We start from the raw sequence: 19,744 nt of genomic DNA on the forward strand, positions 1-19,744 counted from the left end.
TTAAGAGGGGCTTACAGAAAACCCCTCATCTACCCATGTCCCATGGTGTAGGGTAAGATACTTCTGTGGCTCAGAGCTAGGAACAAGGACCTTTGTAAAGTTTTCTTTGGGGAGGAGGTCTGGAATTTTAAAACACATCACAGTTACTCCGCCTATATTTACATAAATATATGAGCAAATAGAGTGAACGAAGACGACTGTAATTCAGAATCAGTATTATTTAGTATTTTCACTTCCTTTTCATCACTCTTTTGGGAAAGGAGAGCAAGGTAATTCAGTGAAGCCCAATTCTAAGTATACATGTAAAATAAATACATCACAGAGTAACACTTCGAAATTATTTCAAATAATTTCGTATCATTGTATCATTTGCTCAATATGAATAGATTATTATTATTTTTTTTTAAGATTATTTTGGAGGGAGGGCTCCTGAGTGGCTCAGTGGGTTAAGCCTCTGCCTTCGGCTCAGGTTATGATCTCAGGGTCCTGGGATCGAGCCCTGAGCCCTGCACTGGGCTCTCTGCTCAGCAGGGAGCCTGCTTCCCCCTCTCTGCCTACTTGTGATCTCTTTCTCTGTCAAATAAATAAAATCTTTTTAAAAAAGTTAAAAAAAAAAAGATTAGAGGGAGAGAGAGAGTATGTGAGCAAGCAGGGAGCAGGGGAGAGGGAAAGAGAGAGAGAGACTCCTCGAGCAGATTCTCTGCTTTTTTAAAAAAAGTAAAACAAATAACAACAAAACCCTGTAAAATAAATTTTAATAAAATATTTTAACCAGTATATCTACATTGTTTCAACATATATCAATATATAAATTACTGAGATTTAACTTTTTTGTTGTAAGTCATCAAAACCCAGTGTGTTTTTTACTTTTACACCCAATTCTTCAGTGGCACTAGCCATATTTCAGGTGCTTGATAGCCAAAGGGGGCTACCACAGCGGACAGGTGGAGGGCCTGGAACACACAATGAATCTTAGAAGGGATGGCTGGGAAATATTCTAGTCTGGCATTGAAAAGGCATGCAGTAATCTTGTTGCTTTATTTACAAGCTTTGCATACATTTTCTTAAAAAGGGTAGGGTCTGTGATCACAGGTATTTGCACTGCTGAAAACCCTGGTTTAATGATCTTTGGGGGGAAAAAATGATGTGTAGTTTCTTACTCGGTCTGCAGCAATTACTGACTGTGACAACAGCAATCGAGAACCTAAAATGTGAGTGACGCTACTCCCACCATAGACGCTATTATTCTAAGTAGCAACAGCTCAGGGCTGTTGAGCCCAAACAGTCTCCCTCCCTTCCTTTTCTTTCATTGCCCAATGTGGTTACATTTGCCTACAGTGTTCAGTCAGCAGGGGGACTGGGCAGGCTGGGGAAGAAAGATTGCTAGCAACAGAGAAACTTAGAACTTAGAACTTAGAAAATGTGAATTAAATTCATCTGCAGAATTACAAAAATATCTTAATCCTTTTTAATGGAAAAAATGTAAATATATACTAAGAGCAGAGACAGCAGGTTCATGAACCCCATGTACTCATCATCCAAACTCCCTAATTAGTATTTACCTGCAGAAATTCTTAATGCTCAAGATCTGAGACACTTTTACTTATTAAAAGACATATTTTATCCCACAAATATTATAGAAACGTCAGTGAAAATCTAGGTTAAGGTAAAAAATAAATCACCCACAATGCTGATATCTCACAAAACAGTCTCATTTGTACAGAGGACTGTGGTTTTAGGGAGCAAAGAAAAGCAGGCTGTTGAGGAGCCGGCCCGCACTGGGAGGAGGAGGCTCAGGGCTCCGCCCAATAGTCTGGCCCCCTCGGAGCAGGGCACACTGTTCTGTCTCAGGCACAGTGCTTGGCTCAGCACAGCTCCGGTCCTGAGAGGCTTATGACTCCAAACAAGGTGATTCAATTTCCTGAATTACAGGCCAATGGCCTTTTAATAGTTTCATTTCCTTTGCAATGAAGTTTGGAGGACAGTTTAAGAGTCATTTTGGTAACAGGATCTTGCTTTTCTTTAAAACAAAACAAAAACCCCTAACAACAACAAAGAAAGAAAAGTTAAGTGAATTTTCATGTTTTTGGAAGGTACCAGTTTTCTGGGTGAGAGAAAAAACTGTCTGAGAGATATATGCCATAGGTCAATGGAGTCTTTGCCTAAGTTGTTCTATTTTGTTTACATAATAAAGAAACTTGAACTGAGAAAAACCAGAGAGAGAAGTCTAAGACAACTGTGAAGATTTTTCATGTGGTAAAAAATTCCCTCAGGACGATCTGCACATAGTAAGAGCTCCTATTAACTGTTCTATGAAGGGAAGTCACATTAGTCACCTGTGAGGTTTTAATCCTGGAAGATTATAGCGTTATCTATTGCCAACTGTGCAAATCCTCTCTAACAGTGATGTTTTTCTAAAGCAAGGTCAGGAGTTTGGGAGTCAGGTCCAAATTCAAATCTTGGCTTCACCTGCAGCTCTGTGACCATGGGCCTTGGTTTCCTCACCTGTCAAGTAGAAATAGGCCTCCCTCACTTAGCTGATGGGGAATTAGAGATGATTTCAGTTCACTGCCCACTCCCCAGTGTAACACATGGCATCCAGGGGCACTCAGTCATCCTCAGTGGTCATCCAACCCTCCTCTCATTTTCACCCCTATATTCAGTGTCTGATATACAGAGCAGGGACCTAGATGCATTCCTGATTTAGCATCTTCTTAAAGTTAGTTCTGTCTCCTAATAAAACTAAAAAAAAAGCAAAAAAAAAAAAAAAAAAAAAAGCACAAGAAACTTGACCTCCATTATTAATAAAAAAAAGACTCCCAGGGCGCCTGGGTGGCTCAGTGGGTTAAGCCGCTGCCTTCGGCTCAGGTCATGATCTCAGAGTCCTGGGATCGAGTCCTGCATCGGGCTCACTGCTCAGCAGAGAGCCTGCTTCCCTCTCTCTCTCTCTGCCTGCCTCTCCATCTACTTGTGATTTCTCTCTGTCAAATAAATAAATAAAATCTTAAAAAAAAAAAAAAAAAAAGACTCCCTAATTCAGTAGGAATATTAAGTAGGAGAGACAAGGCACTCATTTTATCTAAAAATATGTACCATTTATTTGAGGTAGTATTTTATTTATTAATTTTTAAAGATTTATTCATTTTAGAGAGAGAGTGAGCATGAGTTGGGTGGGGGTTAAGGGCAGAGGAGGAGGAGAGAAGCAGACTCCCCACTGAGCATAGAGCCCAACCTGAGGTCGATCCCATGACCCGAAGATCATGACACGAGCTGAAATCAAGAGTTGGATGCTCAACTAAGAGCCACCTAGGCACCCCTTGAGGTAATGCTTTAAGAACAATATAATGGTGGGAAAGAAGGATGCCATCACCTATCAGTAATAAGAATATGTAAATGGCCAACAGTGTGGCTCTCCTGCTATCTCAGGCCTCCGTGAGGCAGCATGTGCAAACTTCCACTGCCTTCCGGCCCTCCCTCCTTCCTGTTGTGACTGACTGGGGAACAGAGCCAGAGTTGTCTCCTTCCTACTCCGAGTAACAGCAGCAGGGCAAAGAGCATCCACCTGAGCACAGCTTATGACGATCAGGCATCCAGCAGGCTCACTGGGCAGCTTTAAAAGTGGACTTTGAAACCTTTCCTTCCACAGCCCATCTGTGAACTCCTTCCCAACAGCACACCCTTTGTTTTCTAAGAAGGTGGGGAGATCGTGGGTGGAAAAAGAATACCTTGGACAACAATGAAGAAAAAAGAAGATAGTCAAAGATTGGCTGGTCGTCAGGGAGACGGCAATGAGAACAGTGGGTAGGAATTTTTGCTTCATTAGAAGAGGCCTTCTGGAAACCTTAAGCAAAATTTCAATTTGTGAGGGCAGACAGACAGATCTTTATTTATGGGGACGGAGATTGGGGGGGGGGGGAAAGCAGGCTGGACAGTAGTAGGACCTGGACCGGGGGAAGGGGAGCCAGATGCGGGGAACTACCGAAATTGATACAGAGGACCAACAAAAATGAATAAAACGCTCCTATTACAAGGGTCTTATGATCTAGAAGGTGAGATAAAGCAAGAGACGATTAACAATGCAGATGTTTAGGGTTCAAAGAGAAATACAGAGAAGGGTTGTAGGAAGACAGAGAAAAATTGCTTCCAATTGGTTGGGATTCAAGACTTAAGGGCCTTGTCAATATGCTAGAAGTAAGCTGGAAATCCATCCCATTTCCTTTCTTTATCCTTAAATCAGAATTAAATTTCCCACCAGAATTTAAATCTGTTAGAAAAGGCTGAAGTGTACCAAAAATCAGCTTTGGGGTGGTATATCAGGAGTGCTGAAGCAGAAATTAATCCATTTGGAAGGACCTGCTGGAGAGGAAATTTCATATTCGCCCTTAGCAATACACTATAGCAGGAACTGGGTCTAGAATTCCAACTAAAGGGCACTGGAATATTTAGCTTTATATTACACATTCTCTGTCAGGTAATTCCTTTCAAGTTAACCCCACATTCATCATGTTTCTGTATCTGTTACTACACATAAAGATCTAGCTACTTCCTAATGGCGTTACAGGTTAAAATACAGTGACACTCGATTTTATTTCTTCTTCATTGACGGAAAAACAGAGGTTAGCAATTTCTCTAAATGCAAAAGAGGTGAAAGATACTTCTAGCTTAATAATATAATTGCCTTTGAATCCACAATGTCTATTACCTCTTAGGAAATTTTCCCACAATGAAGTTGCCTTATAAAAAGAAATGGCCCTAGTTAAAATGCCCCCATTTTTTTCAACCCTGTGATTAGCTGCTGTATTTTGAAACTACATTTGGTGACCTTAAAGATATCTTCAAAGAGCTTGCTGGAAAAGTGTTATTCCCAAGCAGCTCCCTTCCATAGTTGTTTAAGAGATCAGTTGGAGAAGGAAAATATACGTCTGATAATGACACTTCGTCACACTCTACTAGAAACAAAGATTTTATTTAACAAACTAATTAGTTAAGATGGTCTATTTATTTATAATGAGGAAAACAGAATCACAAATAAAATGAGAGGTATCAAACTTTTGGCTATTATAGGTAAGTAGCCAATTCTAACACTTTGATAGAAGCCTTCAAAACAGAATGAAAACATTGTAGCATAAAATATGCTAGTGCTACATTTGGTATTCAGAAGACTATAGGTTTGGGGTGCCTGGCTGGCTCCGTTGGTAGAGCATCTGACTCTTGACACCGGGGTCTGAGAGTTCAAGCCTTACCATGGGTGTATAGATTACTTAAAAAAATAAAAAAAAATAAGCTTTATATTTGGCCCTTCCTATTGTTTACCCAGTGAGTAGGGCACTTTCCATATAGGCTTGCTAAGATCTGGAATGTTTCTCAGAGCAGACCCTGAGCTTTGCCAGATGGGAAGAGGTTACAGAGAGAAGGCCCGGGGATGTTCTTTTGTTAATACAAATGACCAGGACCAATAATGTCAACAGTCCATGATCTTTTACTCTTCAACCTCTCTGGAGTCTGGAGACTAAGAATAGTAGGCTCTGATTCCTTGAAGGCCACCTCACTATCGTCCCAAAACAATTCAAACACTTACTAGGTGAAACTAACAGGTCATTATGTGTCAACCATATTTCAATTAAGAAAAAAAAAAAGGTGTCAACCTATGTAGCTACAGTGGCACCAATATATACTGAATTGTGATGCATATTAAGAAATCTAAGGATAGTCTAATTCTCCTTCCTTTCAAGATGTCCTTTTATTTGTTTGCTTGCTTTTGTTGTGGTTTCTTACTGAAAGTTTCTAGAGTCTATTATTTATTCTTATTATTATACAATTTTTATAATGGCTTTGGGAAACAGTCTTTTTAACTCACTGTGCTTTTCGGCAATAATAACTGGGCCCTTCCTACTGAAAACTTTGCAATTCTAGAAAATATAGCAGAACTCAATGATGAGGAAAAAAACGTAAATCATACTAGGGAGGGTGAGGGCCTTGAGACAACGAAGTCTGGATGAGACACTGTGATTGCTCTGATACCCACGACTTCAGATCAAATTCACTATTTCCTTATAATATAAAAATACTTTCGGGGCACCTGGCTGCTCAGTTGGAGGAGCATGCAGCTCTTGATCTTGGGGTTGTGAGTTCAAGTCCCATGTTGGATGTAGAGATTACTAAAAATAAGTAAACATATAAACTTAAAAAAATTCTTTCTCTTCATCACAACAAACCTATAATAATGACTGATTTTTTTTTTTCCTTGAATGGGATTACTGTCTCAAATACTAACTTTAAATAAGTGGGTATTTGAATTTTGTTAATCAGGTATTACTTTAAAGCAAACATTTGCCAAAAAAAAAAAAAAAAAAAAAGCAAACAAAACCAGACAAACAGTACACTGTAGTAAGGAGCAAAACGGCTATTTAAAAATCTGTTCTAGGGGCACCTGGGTGGCTCAGAGAGTTAAGCCTCTGCCTTCAGCTCAGGTCATGATTTCAGGGTCCTGGGATCGAGCCCCGCATCAGGCTCTCTGCTGAGCAGGAAGCCTGCTTACCCCTCTCTGCCTGCCTCTCTGCCTACTTGTAATGTGTCTGTCTCTTTCTCTCTCTGTCAAATAAATAAATAAAATCTTAAAAAAAAAAAAAATCTGTTCTAGTATCTGCCATGGCAGGGAAGAGTTTGAGGGTAGGGTGAAAAGGGATTCCCCTTGGTCACTGGAGCCAGATTCAATACTATTATGATAGCAGGGGGGCAAGAAATGACATGCTATCTCAGAGTATTTGATATGAAAGAGAAAGGAAGGGATTAAAGTGAACTTCATGGCATAAAATGAGTAATATACAGCAGTGCTGAATCCAGAATCATAGTAAAACTGAAAACTGTTTTTAACATTACAAGGCAACAATTGCAAGTTGTTGGGAATTTTGCTTTCTCCAAGTTCAGCCCAGGTCCCTGGGCTAAATTACAAGTAGTCTGGCTGCCTGCCAAGCTGTGGAGCCTGAGAATAAGAGGAAGTACATAGAAGCATAGTGGCAGGGATTGAATCTGCTGGCCTTGCACGTTCCCTGGGGTCCACTGGGATCTGCACTTTGGCTGTTACCTTGACAGATGGAAGAGGTGGAGGGTCCTGGAGATGTGGCCGCGTGAGTGGAAGCACAGAGGAGGTGAGTGAGAAAGCTTAACTGAAAAAAGGTATTGTAGCACTTATTCCAAGAAGCCTCACCAACTAGTAAGAGCTAGTAACAGGTCATAATCATACCTTTATATAACTAGACCTTGTGTCTCTTTAATTATCGTTTTCTGACTTCTGCAGTAATATGTGTTCTTTGTAAAAATAAGGAAAAGCTCCACAAAAAGCACAGAAAAATATTTAATATTTAAATATTAAATCAAGTTATCAAACGAAGCTAGGAACGGACATTTTGATGTACTCTTTTTCTTAACATATATTTTAAAATAAAAATTTATATTCTGTGGTACAAAATATTTTATAACTTGCATTTTTTCACTCTGTGTAAGAGTTATATTAAAAATTCGAAGGGCGCCTGGGTGGCTCAGTGGGTTAAAGCCTCTGCCTTCGGCTCAGGTCATGGTCCCGGGATCCTGGGATCAAGTCCTGTGTCGGGCTTTCTGCTCAGCAGGGAGCCTGCTTCTTCCTCTCTCTCTGCCTACTTGTGATCTTTGTCTGTCAAATAAATAAATAAAATCTTAAAAAAAAAAATTCCAGACATAGGAAAAAACTTGTTGAAGCCCTCTTCTTATGCCCAAGTCCATTCTGCTCTCCAAAAAATGGAAAGGCCATTTGTGGCTGGAATGATTGGAAGATTTCATAAGTGAGTGGCCATTTGCATAGGGCCTTTCAGGATGGCAGAATTTTAAGAGGCACAGACAAGAAGGCACACATTTAAGGTGGAAGAAAGAGAATGAACAAATTTGTGAAGGTGCAAAGACCTATAGGAACACAGAAATTAGGCTGACACACAGAGTTCTGGGAAGTAAGGAAGGGATTTGATGGTTATGCTAAAGACTGTGAACAAGGAGAGGAATAACAAGTAGGAAAAAAAAACAAACAAACAAAGAAAAAAGAAAATGATAGGTAAGGGCCCATGAAAGTTGGCAACTGGGTCATTCATCGGTGGTAACTCTGGAGAGAGAGTAACTTTCCAGTTCAGTTAGTGGAGGCAAAAACCAGATAAAAGAGGTTTGCCAAGACTGTTTCTTACAGCGAGAAATTAGGCTATAAAAGGAAGAACAACAAGTAGCAATAGGGCAATAGGGCTGTCAGAGTCAGTATCAATAACCCCAGTTTTTTTCCAAGGTGGCAAGCCAGTAAGGTTTGGTATGAAAGACATCCCTGAGACAGAAGGCAAGAAGTACTGAAGTATACGAGGAGAAAAAGAAGATGAAGTACTCAGTCTTGATGGTCTTGCTTTTCTTCATGGAGAGCAAAGAGGTAGTGAGAGACTCAGGGGAGCTCAATAAGGGAGGTGGGCAGGACGGCAGAGGAACACTGGGTATTCAGACAGGTTGGATAGGATGACTGTGTATGGGGGCATGTTATTGGACTCATAGGATCTTCTTGGGAAATCTCTGAATCCCAAGGACACCATCTCTAAGTGAGATGGTGGAGGAATCCAGGGCTGGGCACTTGACTGAAGGTCATGCAGAAGTCAAGATATTTACGAGAACAGTCAGTGGCTGACGAGTGTAAGAGGTTGGCCAGGGAATGGAAGAAGGCGTCCAGTGACTTAAGAGCTGGGTAGGGTGGGATGGAAGATGGTGTGATTGGAAAGGCTAGTGTATAGTATGTAGGTGCTCCTGAGGCGGGTTTTTTGGGGGAGCTGGGAAGGGGAGGTTGGTCTAAATTACAGCAATGTATTTCAGCATATATGTTGAGGCCCTATGCAATTCAGAAACATGAAAATTTGGGGGGAACCAACCAGTTGGCTAAAATAAGCACAAGGAGCCTGATTTTGATAATTTGTTCTTCTAGTTTCTGAATCAAACAGAATAAAAAGCACACTGGAAAATGCATCAGCCCTAGAAATAATCTGACAGCTGAGTCTTCAACAAGAGTGGAGACTGGGGGACTGTAACTCAGGAAAGTTTGGCTTGTAGCCAACTGGCAGTCAGTTCACTGTACACAGAAAGGAATGGCTCAGGTTAATGAAGCAGCTTAAATTACTCAGAGGCATTTGGGTTACAAACTACATAGTAGGTGGGGTATGCCAGCCACAGAGAAAGGGTACCACCCACAGAAAATGTATAAAGAAACTGTGTAGAGAATATTAGAACATACGAGACCGTTTCTATCAGGAAGGAGTTTACCTTTCTTTCCCAACCTCCTATAAAACGAAAACATTGTACAGCACATGTCAAAACTAGCTGCTACAAACGCTCAAATGCATAAACAAAGCTTTGAATTTTAATTATGCAATATATTGGAATGTTAATAAGCAAGAAAATGCAGTAGGTTTTTTTTTTAATGTATAGGATTAATCACTTGTGCACTGTAACCTCATGATGTTTGATATGAAAAGATGCAAGACTTAAAAGTTATAAGCTGTTACCAAATCTCTTACTCTAAAATCCAGGTGTAATAAATATTTTACACTAGGAATTAAAGGGGAAGGAGCAATTGCGAGATTAACAAAAGGAGAGAAGAAAATACAATACCTCTGGATTCATTATTCCTTCTTTTTTAAAACAGCTGTAAAACATGTCCATGGAAAATACTTCACTCCAAAGATATCCATAATATTGGCCATCATATCCCCCTGCCAAATGTCCAAAAGTGGCTGGCATATTTGTGCCTTTAAAGAAAGATACGTTTCAATCAATGTGATGGCCAGTGTTAATAATCAGGTCATCAGCTGGCTAAAGTTTCCCTACGGGGAGTGCAGATGCTGGGGAGAAGAGGCAAGCAGGATCTTACCTGTAGTACTCCCTGGGTTTACCTGCTCTTTGCCAAGATGTTTACAAATGTCTCTGCTGTGATGACTCAACCTCCGAGATGGTTTCGGCCCTAAGCTCTGGAATGCCTAACAATAGTTTCAGAGCTTTGTCCACACCCACCAGATAGCTCACTGTTTCAGAACTCAGTCCTTTCTTATTCCCCAGACACTCGCTTCTTATAGATACTCTAATTGTAAGCCTACTCTTTGTCACACCTCTTCGTATCTAAAAATGTGTCAGAATGGCACTTACTGTAGGTTCATAATTACCGAAAAATAACTCTTTTTTTAAAAAGCCAAAAAGGGGGCGCCTGGGTGGCTCGGTCATTAAGCATCTTCCTTCAGCTCAGGTTCTGATTCCAGAGTCCTAGGATCGAGCCCCCACATTGGGCTCTCTGCTCGGTGGGAAGCCTGCTTCTCCCTCCCCCCCCCCCCCCCCCCCCCCCCCGCCACCCATTTGTGTTCTCTCTCTCTGTGCTCCTCTCCATCAAAAATTGAAGAAAATCTCTAAAAAATACATAAAATTAAAAAGCTAAAATTGTTTTACCAACACAATCTACCTCTAGGGCTACTTTTAAAAAGGATTTTTGTCAAAGTGGCCTCAGGCACAAACTTGTTCTATGGTCTACTATAAACAGATCACAAAAGGAAGTGAGGAGCTTGAACGGACTCTGTTAACTCTTCTGACCTTCAGTGTCACTATAAATGTGATGGATACATTTAAACAACGACTTCGTTGTGGGCAAAAAGTCGCCTTACCAAACTCCGTACACACGAATAACTACATGTTGGCTTAGAGTATATAACTATAAACGTGAACACGCATGTGTGTACCTACCCACCCACCCACACGAATGCCAGGTTAGAAAGTGCTAGTTACACCGCTTTAACTGATCTGAGAACCAAAAACAGAGACAAGGCAGAAGTTTACGCTTCTCTCTGACAGGGCCCCTTCTGCCAATTTCTTAGTGAAATCACTGGGAAGTCCTGGTACACAGAGAGGGAGGAGCCAGGTGGGTGGGGCCAAATGTGAAGGGCGTTCTCTGCTCTGGGGTGGAGGCCAATTGCTTAGGCCTGATTACACTAAAATGCTGCAAAGCGGGCGCCACCTGTCCTCCAGGCACGTTTGGACCGGATAAGTCCTATGGACGTAGTAAGCTTATCTCAAAGTCAGGGCTTGATTAGAGGAATCAGAAACAAAGGACAGGAGGTAAGCTGCCTGACAAACTCTACCTTCCCTGGCAGTGCTGGTAGGAGGATACCCTATGCCTGACAGAAAAAATGAACTCGGGTCCTGGTGTTTACATACCTGGAGTAGCTGGGACCCCGAGAACCTCTGAGCAGTATTTGGCATATTCACCTGCGGCGTCCAGCGATGCGTTCGTGTGCAGAGACTGATCAACTTTGCTCAAAACAATCTGGCGCAAGGTCAGAAGGCCTAGTAACAGAAGAATGTTCCAGCATGTTTTGGGTAAGAGAGAACTATGTATTCTAGTATCCCAAGATCAAAGATGTCAAAAACTGATGGCTGCAGTACACACTGCAAAATAGGAGCAGGTATCTCATTTAAAAGGAGATGGATTTTGTTTTCTTGGACACAATCCCAGTATAGTTAGCTGTCTTCCCTCCCCAGGTTAGCACCCTGAATGTACCATTATTACTAAAGGGGAGATGCGTTCTACAGAAGAGGCCAACAATTCTCTCTCGAGCAATTCTAATAATGTATTTTCCTTTTCTAAAATTGCAAGTCATACCTGTGTTGACCAGTCTGGAAGCAACAAGTTTTTCAAGCAGATCATCCATAATGGGGCTTCCATCTTTATAATGTTTTGACAGTCTTCGGAGGGAATCCATGTCCCATACCCAGTTCTCAAGCATTTGTGATGGCACCTCTACAAAGTCTGTTTCCACATTTGTTCCACTAAATCGTGCAAAATCGGTCTAGGAAGTAAACATAGGCATCTCTTTTTTAAAGCACTAAATGAAAACTATGTATGTGATGAATCATAATTAAGACTCTCTAAAAACTTGAGCACCTGGCTGGCTCAGTCGGGAGAGCACGCGACTCTTGATCTTGGGGGTTGTGAGTTCGAGCCCCACAGTAGGCACAGAGATTACTTAAATATTAAAAAAAAAAAAAAAAAAGACTGTAAATCTTAAGTCAGAATCAGAGTCAACTGCCTCTTTGAATAAAGGGTTAGGATAACTTAAAATTTAAATGAAAGCAAAAAGCAGAGGCCAAGCAACCTGAAAAATAACCATCGGGTACTCTATGTTAAATTAGTATTTCATTCTTTTGAATCATAGACAAACGTGGAACAATCATCAGGAAACATAACCAAAAACAAAAATCAGTATGAGTTGAAACTACTAGCCTTAAGCTTTGGAAGTAAAAAGGGTAAAAAAAAATTTTTTCCATTAAAAATGAGTAGATTTAAGACAATTTCTCCCTACTTCTCTTTTCTGTTTGCTTCCCTTTGTTTATTCAGTACATGCCTTTCTGGGGCACTCATCACTCTACTATTTAACTACTCAAGTTTCAATCAAAATCAAAGAGTTAAATGACAACACTGCAGACAGGTATCCTTTGCATGTGTACTGTGTTTTGTATTCTAAATTTTAGATACGTGATTCTAAGAAAACTGTGCAGTAGAAAGCCTAGCCAGACCTCTCAGGGTAGAAGAGGCTACCTTAACATAGGAAGCCACTTCAATGGGAGTCAGAGCCATGGATTAGCTGGCTAGTGGGGGTGAGTGAAATGCAGCTATCATTTCCTGGACAAACAAAGGCTGCTCAGAAGTTAAAGCATCTCTTGTAAAAATAAAGGACTTATTCTGAGGGTGTGGGCTAAGAGTTAAAAAAAAGTTGTGTTTTTTTTTTTTTGTTAAGTGAACTTTAGCAAGTTGTTGAGTCAGGAAAGCTCTTGATCTTTAGAAAGAGGGGAATTCACGAGAGCAGCTGATGTTTTCAAACCTGCACCCCATCCACAGAACTTCTATAAAACTGACACTGGCAAAGGAGATTTAGCATTAAACCAACTGGGTCATTTGTGGGATGGGGGCTGGCGTTGTGTTGTCTCTCCCTGAACCTCTGTCCTGTTTCCCTCTTCAGATGTTTGACACTGCAGCCCTCCCTGACTTCATCGTCCCTGGGGCTCTGCAGGGAAGGGAAAGGAAGAAGGGCTTAAGCACCAGGAGGAGGGAGCAGATGGGACACGGAATCAGCAGCAGAGAAAGATTCTGCTTTTGGCCCAGGGCAGAAGCACAGATGTCTAGGCCATTTCACATTCTGCCTTTCCCTCTTTATGCAAAAAAATGTTTTGCTTGACTTCCTATTATGATTGCGCTGATTCTAGATACGAAGAGCTGCAAATCCTGAAGGGCCAAGGGAATGAAATGCACTAGGCGCTGGAATTAGGCCACCTGCATTTGAGGACATCCCGGTAAAAAAGTCTTACAGGAAAGAGGCAAGGGTTCCTGAAAACTGAATATTTTGCCTCTTTCTGGTATATAATCTTCTAAAATAACAAACATCCTACACTTAGATAAAACAAAGTGATACAATAATCATAACAGCCGACACCTATTGAGACTTCACCACTCAAGGCACTATGCTAGCTAGGCCCATTACATGGATATCTGATTCAGACTCCAAAACGATTGTATGAAGTATATACTGTGATCACTGTTTTGAGATAGGAAATCGAAACACACTGAGATTCACTGGAGAACTAGGATTTGAAACCAGGTGGTCTGACTCCAGAACCCACGGTTTGAACCACAACCACTACAATGCCTCTCTAACTTACAAGAAAAATGAAAACCATAAAAGGTTAAATTAGGATGTTCCGAAGGGACTAAATCCTCCTGGGCATTATCTAAAGTAGAAAAGTCTTATATCAAATTTGCCTTCATAAGAAGAGCAAAACTGAGGTTTCAGTTGTACTTCCTAAGAAATCCTACTTCCTCTCTCTACTGGACGATGCTTCAAGGATCAGACCTAAGGCTGGGTGTCAAGGTCAGTCGTTGTAACCACCTTTCCCACACTCCGGATTCTGGCATACTAACTGCACAATTTTCTAAGGACTACAGTTTTTAGATAAGTACTCATAGAGCTAACAAAGGCAAATAAATCACACCATCAGTCACCACTTTACAATTATTTTGACAAAAATATACATTTTCTATACTTTGCTTGGGTGAATATTTTTTGGTCAGCATTTGCATATGGGGGTGCAAACCAACCCCAAATAACAAAATGTGTGTGTGTGTGTTTGGAGGCGGCAGCGGTGGTATTTCAGAACCTAGAAAAACATGAACAAATGAATAACTCATGAGCTAAAATTGAATAAAATAAAAATTAACGCAGTTATGTCATTCAGAGTAGAGAAGAGAGGGCTTATTCTGTCCAAAGCCTTCGGGTGGTGTGGGGAGAGAGCATAGTGATGAATGAACAGATCAACAATGTCTTCTAAAGAACAAAAGGAAATGTTTGCAAGGAGTAGAAGCTAAAAATAACCCTACTGCTTACTAATTTCCCGAAAGTCAGTCATGCTGTTTCTCTGTGTGCCCTTTGAGCAGTATCATTTAAATATTTTTCAAATGAGGAGGACAAAGAACCTAGGAAATTCAAAAGCTCAATTTCCAGCAAACAACTAAATTCTGAAAAGAAAGGAACCCACAGTCAGCTACTGTGTAAGTCTACAAAGAAACCCTGAACAGGCCTTAGGATCCACTAGCCTGCTGGGGGTCTGACACTCAAAACAGCATGACTGCTGAATGATTACTCACTGTTGACCAGCCGGCAAACACCACTCCCTCGTTTTAAACTGTAGGTTCCAAAGTACCCTCAAAAGTCCTTTCTGTAGTTTCCCACAAGAACAATTTGAAGGTGTTGAATATATAGTAGCTTCCAGGCTAAAGTAACCACTGATGTTAATATACATCCCAGATAAAGCAGAGCATTGTGAAATAAACAAAAGTAATCTGATTAACAAATCATTCTGCAGGTGATATCTCATGAAGTTTTAGAGCATTAACGCTGCAAGAAATGTTCTGACAATAAAAGCCTAGAAAACAATGTACACTCAAATTTCTGTTTGGTTATAATTTCTTGAGAGGAAGAAAGTTGTCTAAAACAATGAGAATTTTCATCATTACTTTTTAACAGACAATAGGATACTTAAAATTTTTACAAGAGATCACTTGATGCTATAGAGATTAACTTCTCAATTTAGATAACACAACAGGAGCTAGAGCAAAATTATACAAACTGGAGCTCAAAAGTCATGTGAGCTTTTGGTGTATATAAAGACCGAAGTCTTAATGGATTATTGTTCTAATGAAGTGACCAAATGCTTTTAGGGGTTGCAACAGAAGTTTTATATTCATGATTCCACATCTCAACTCAAAGAAAAAGCAGTTGCTGAAATCGGTAAGTGTACTGTGTTTAGAAAAAGAAAAGGCCCCAAGAGAATGGATTCTGGCTGTGTAAGGGGAGCCCCCTGTTGATTTCCTAGCAGTCATTTCATAGCCTGACTTGTCTGATTTACCCCTAAATCCAGGGATGCTCAGAAGTTTATGTAACAAAGCATCAAAAAAAGAAAAGTGCCACTGTCTCCCAGACTCTGCCACAAATAGAGGGTTAAAGTTCATACTTTTAACTTCATATACACCTACCCATCAATGGAAGTAATAATAGTAGTAAAGAGACCCTGAAGAACACTTGGCTAACTTGCTTATTAATCTTCACAGCAGCCTCCTAGTTCGGCAGATCAGTATCACCACCATAATTTAAAAGACAATCTGCAGAGGTCTTAAATACTGCCTTTTTTTTTTAGAAAGAGAGAGAGAGAGAGAACTCGCATGTGAGAGTGGTCGGGGGAGGTGGTGGTGAAGGTAGGATAGCGGGGAGGGGCAGAAGAAAAGGGAGAGAGAATCTTAAGCAGGCTCCAGGGCCAGTAGAGGGCCTGCGGCTCTGAGATAATGACCGGAGCTGACATCAAGCGTTAGTTTTGTGTACATGTGTGCTCATATAAGGAAATAAACACACAAATGCATAAAATAACAAACAAGAGATCCTGAAAGAAATCACTTCTAACACTGATGATGGAATTTCAAAGAACCATGCAGGGGTGGGGAAAGGGAGCAGAGGCAACAAGCTTGTTGATAAGTGTTTACTATACTAGAAGGCTGAAACAGAAAGGTCACCCTACACAGAGGGAAACGTGGAACAAGATAAATTCATTCATTCCACATATGCTTACATGTGGTTGATTTAGAGGGAATGTCCGTCAAGAGGCTGAGGAGAAAAATGTCTGTCTGACAGGAATACATACTTGGATGATCAAATTCCAACCACAAGACACAGTGTGGTGTCTTGCGCATGAGACCGAGAGCACAAAAGTGGTTATAGGCCATAGGGTGGTGAAGAGCACGACCATCAGATTGTGGGCGAACCATTTAACCCTCCTGAGTCTCAGTCTTCTCTACATGGAAATGGGAGGAATAACAACAGTTTAATAAGAGAAGTAGGTTAGTAAATCTACTTCAGGAAATACAGAACTAATGAATGGAAGGCACTGATTGAAGCGTCTGGCTCACTAAATCTTGGCTGCTATTATCCTCTTGGCCTGCCCAGTTTGCCTACCCACGTATGGTCTTGGCTGGTCTGATCATGCTTGTCCTTGCCTTCCTCCAAGGATCTACTTTTTGGTATTAATACTGAAGATCAAACAAATGTACATTCTTTTCAAGTCATTTCCCACCATTCATAATATTCAAAACTGCTCATTCTGCTCTAGCTTTAGGAATCAAATTTCCAAATAGGCAATAAACATGTTAAAACAGAAAAACAAACACAAATCTGATGGTTTCTTTCTTTTTAAAAATAGATTTATTTAAGACAGAGAGCGCATGCATGAGAGAGTATACATGAATGGGAGGGGCAGGGGGTAGGCAGAGAGAGAATCCCAAGCAGACTCTCCGATGAGCACAGAGCCTAGGCAGGGCTTGTTGTCAAGACCCTGAGGTCATGACCTGAGCAGAAACCAAGAGTCGGAGGCTTAACCACTATGCCACCTAAGTGCCCCTAAACCTGATGGTTTCTAATCACCTTCTACAGATCTTCACCCAAAACTCTGCTGAGGGTAGGCATTTGTGAATTTTTTCTTTTTAAGATTTTATTTATTTATTTTACAGAGAGAGATCACAAGTAGATGGAGAGATGGGCAGGCAGAGAGAGAGAGAGAGAGAGGGAAGCAGGCTCCCTGCTGAGCAGAGAGCCCGATGCGGGACTCGATCCCAGGACCCTGAGATCGTGACCTGAGCCGAAGGCAGAGGCTTAACCCACTGAGCCACCCAGGCGCCATTTGTGAATTTTTTAAACAGGAAGCGACAGAACCTTGCCTCATGGCAACCTTTTTCCTCCTCTTAAACTACGACTTGTGTGTTATATATTGATCCTAAAAGGGTTATGTATAAATATTTTTAGAAGAATACTTCAAATATGTATGGCACTTAATCCTTTCCCAAGTACCTTTCATACCTTATTAAATCTTGCAGACACCCAGGGAAGTAGATATGAGAATTGTTGTCCTTATTTATGAATGAGAAAAATGAGATGGCTCAAGAAGGTGTAATAACTTGCTGAAAGTCCCATAGTCTGGCCCACAAGTACACAGATGATTTTTAATACAGTGGGTTTTTTTTAAATTAACATTTACTTATGGGATAGAGTATTTACAGGCTGCAGGAGGGGCAGAGGGTGAGAATCCCAAGCCGACTCCTTGTCAAGTGTGTAGCTCCACACATAGGGAACTGATCCCACCACCCAGAGATTAAGACCAGAGATGAAACCAAGAGTTGGACGTTGAACTGACTGAGTTACCCAGGTGTCCCTAAGGCACTGTTCTTATCCTAAACCTAGGGTGCCTTCCGGACCCCTGTACCACTGGGTTTATTTACAAGACAAGAAGCTCTCTATTAGTCTTTTGACCAAATTAACACATTATCTGGAATTACATAATTTGAAGTTTTTCTGTCTTTCTATCCTTTTCACTTGTAAGTAGTAAGGCTTTATTGTGATTCTGTGTTGCTTTAAGATTTCTTTATTTTATCTTATTATTATTTTTATTTTTATTTATTTATTTTTTTATTTTTTTGAAGGTGAGAGACCGCACACACACATGCAGGAGTGTGGGAGGGAATCTCAAGCAGACTCCATTGTAAGCAGAGCCCCATGCGGGGTTTGATCTCACAACCATGAGATCGCTATCTGAGCTGAAACCAAGAGTTGGATGCTTAACCAACTGTGCCACCAGGAGCACCTTAAAATAATGATCTTTAAAATAATGATCTCTAATAGTCCACAACTCACTATTCCTAATGTGCACACCAACTCAGACATCATTATGGAAGTTTTTAAAAAGCATTACTATTCTTTCCTAGCAAAGTTCAAAAGGCCAGTGATTATGGAGAGCTCAGACCACAGTAAAGTCAAGAAACAGGAACAGATACTAGAGATGCTACCTTTTGATTGCTATCTTCAAAATTATATGCCCCATAGTATTAACACAAGAAAATATAAGTGAAACTCATCTCCTGAATGTTGAAATAGTAGACGTATTGAACTAGTGCACCTACATGTTTGAAAACTGGATGTTCCGGCAGCCACATTTAAATATTGCTATGACAAGCTCCAACGAGCTCTTCTGGTCATCACACTTGCACAATACCAAAGTGGGGAACCCAGACACTGAGCTGCTATATCTTAAAATCAATCTAGTAGACGTGTATGTCAATTTTTTTTTAAAGGAAAGAAAGAGAGAGAGGAAGGGAGGGCAGATGGAGAGAGGGAACTTTTTTTTTTTTGAGAGAGAGAGAATCTCAAGCAGGCTCCTCACCCAGTGCAAAGGCTGATGCGGGGCTTAATCAAACAATCTTTAGATCATCACCTGGACCAAAATCAAGATTCAGACACTTAAACTAACTAGCCACCTAGGGACCCCTGTATGGCAAATATTTAATTCACTATGTATTTCTCGGAGAAGTTAGAAGTATTACTAAACACAGAAGCTATTAAGCTTCTTATTCACTACCACCCAGTTTAGGTCAATACAAAAGGTTGTGAAATTATTATAAAGCTGCAGAAAAGTGATTCTGTGCCTACTACTTTTGAGACAAAAGTACTGATTATTGGTTCCCTATATGATTAACTTAAAAGTTCTTTTAAAAATTTTCAAATATGGGGTGCCTGGGTGGCTCAGATGGTTAAGCATCTGCCTTCGGCTCAAGTCATGATCTCAGGGTCCTAAGATCGAGCCCCACATTGGGCTCCCTGTTCAGCAAGGAGTCTGCTTTTCCCTTCTCCCTCTGCTGCTCCCCCTGTTTGTGCTCTCTCACTCTCTCTGTAAAATAAATAAATAAAATCTTAAAAAAGAAATAAGATTTAATTGAGCTGTAGTGGACATACAATATTATATTGGTTTCAGGTGTACAACATAGTAATTCAATGTTTATATCTTTAAAAGTTCTTAAAACATTACAGTACATTTGAAAGAATAGACAAAAAATATTTTTCACAGATAATCTCAGGAGGAGATGACCAATCAAGGGATTGTATCACATACTATTTAACTACATGATACATCTGGTGTTCATGGAGGAAGTTAGGCAAACTGTAAGAATTGAATATAGCCCCCTGTTTCAAGACAGAGACACCATATACAAACACTATCATCTCCATATATACTGTCACCAGCATATCAGTATATATACTGATTAATGTATATATTATTTTTCATAGAG

At 40.5% G+C, this 19,744-nt stretch overlaps 1 protein-coding gene across 3 annotated transcripts in view; it reads right to left on the minus strand.

The window, feature by feature from the left end:
- Positions 1-19,744, minus strand: part of NLN (neurolysin) — a 142,800-nt gene that overhangs the window by 47,513 nt on the left and 75,543 nt on the right. For all 3 annotated transcript variants that reach the window (XM_032336109.1, XM_032336111.1, XM_032336110.1), the window contains exons 10-12: positions 11,693-11,879; positions 11,248-11,376; positions 9,661-9,797 (exon numbers count right to left, since the gene is read on the minus strand). In XM_032336109.1, the coding sequence (XP_032192000.1) occupies positions 9,661-9,797; positions 11,248-11,376; positions 11,693-11,879 (453 nt within the window). The remainder of the gene's footprint in view (positions 1-9,660; positions 9,798-11,247; positions 11,377-11,692; positions 11,880-19,744) is intronic.

Source organism: Mustela erminea, chromosome 3 (genome assembly GCF_009829155.1).
Source record: "Mustela erminea isolate mMusErm1 chromosome 3, mMusErm1.Pri, whole genome shotgun sequence".
Taxonomy (NCBI): Eukaryota; Metazoa; Chordata; class Mammalia; order Carnivora; family Mustelidae; genus Mustela; species Mustela erminea.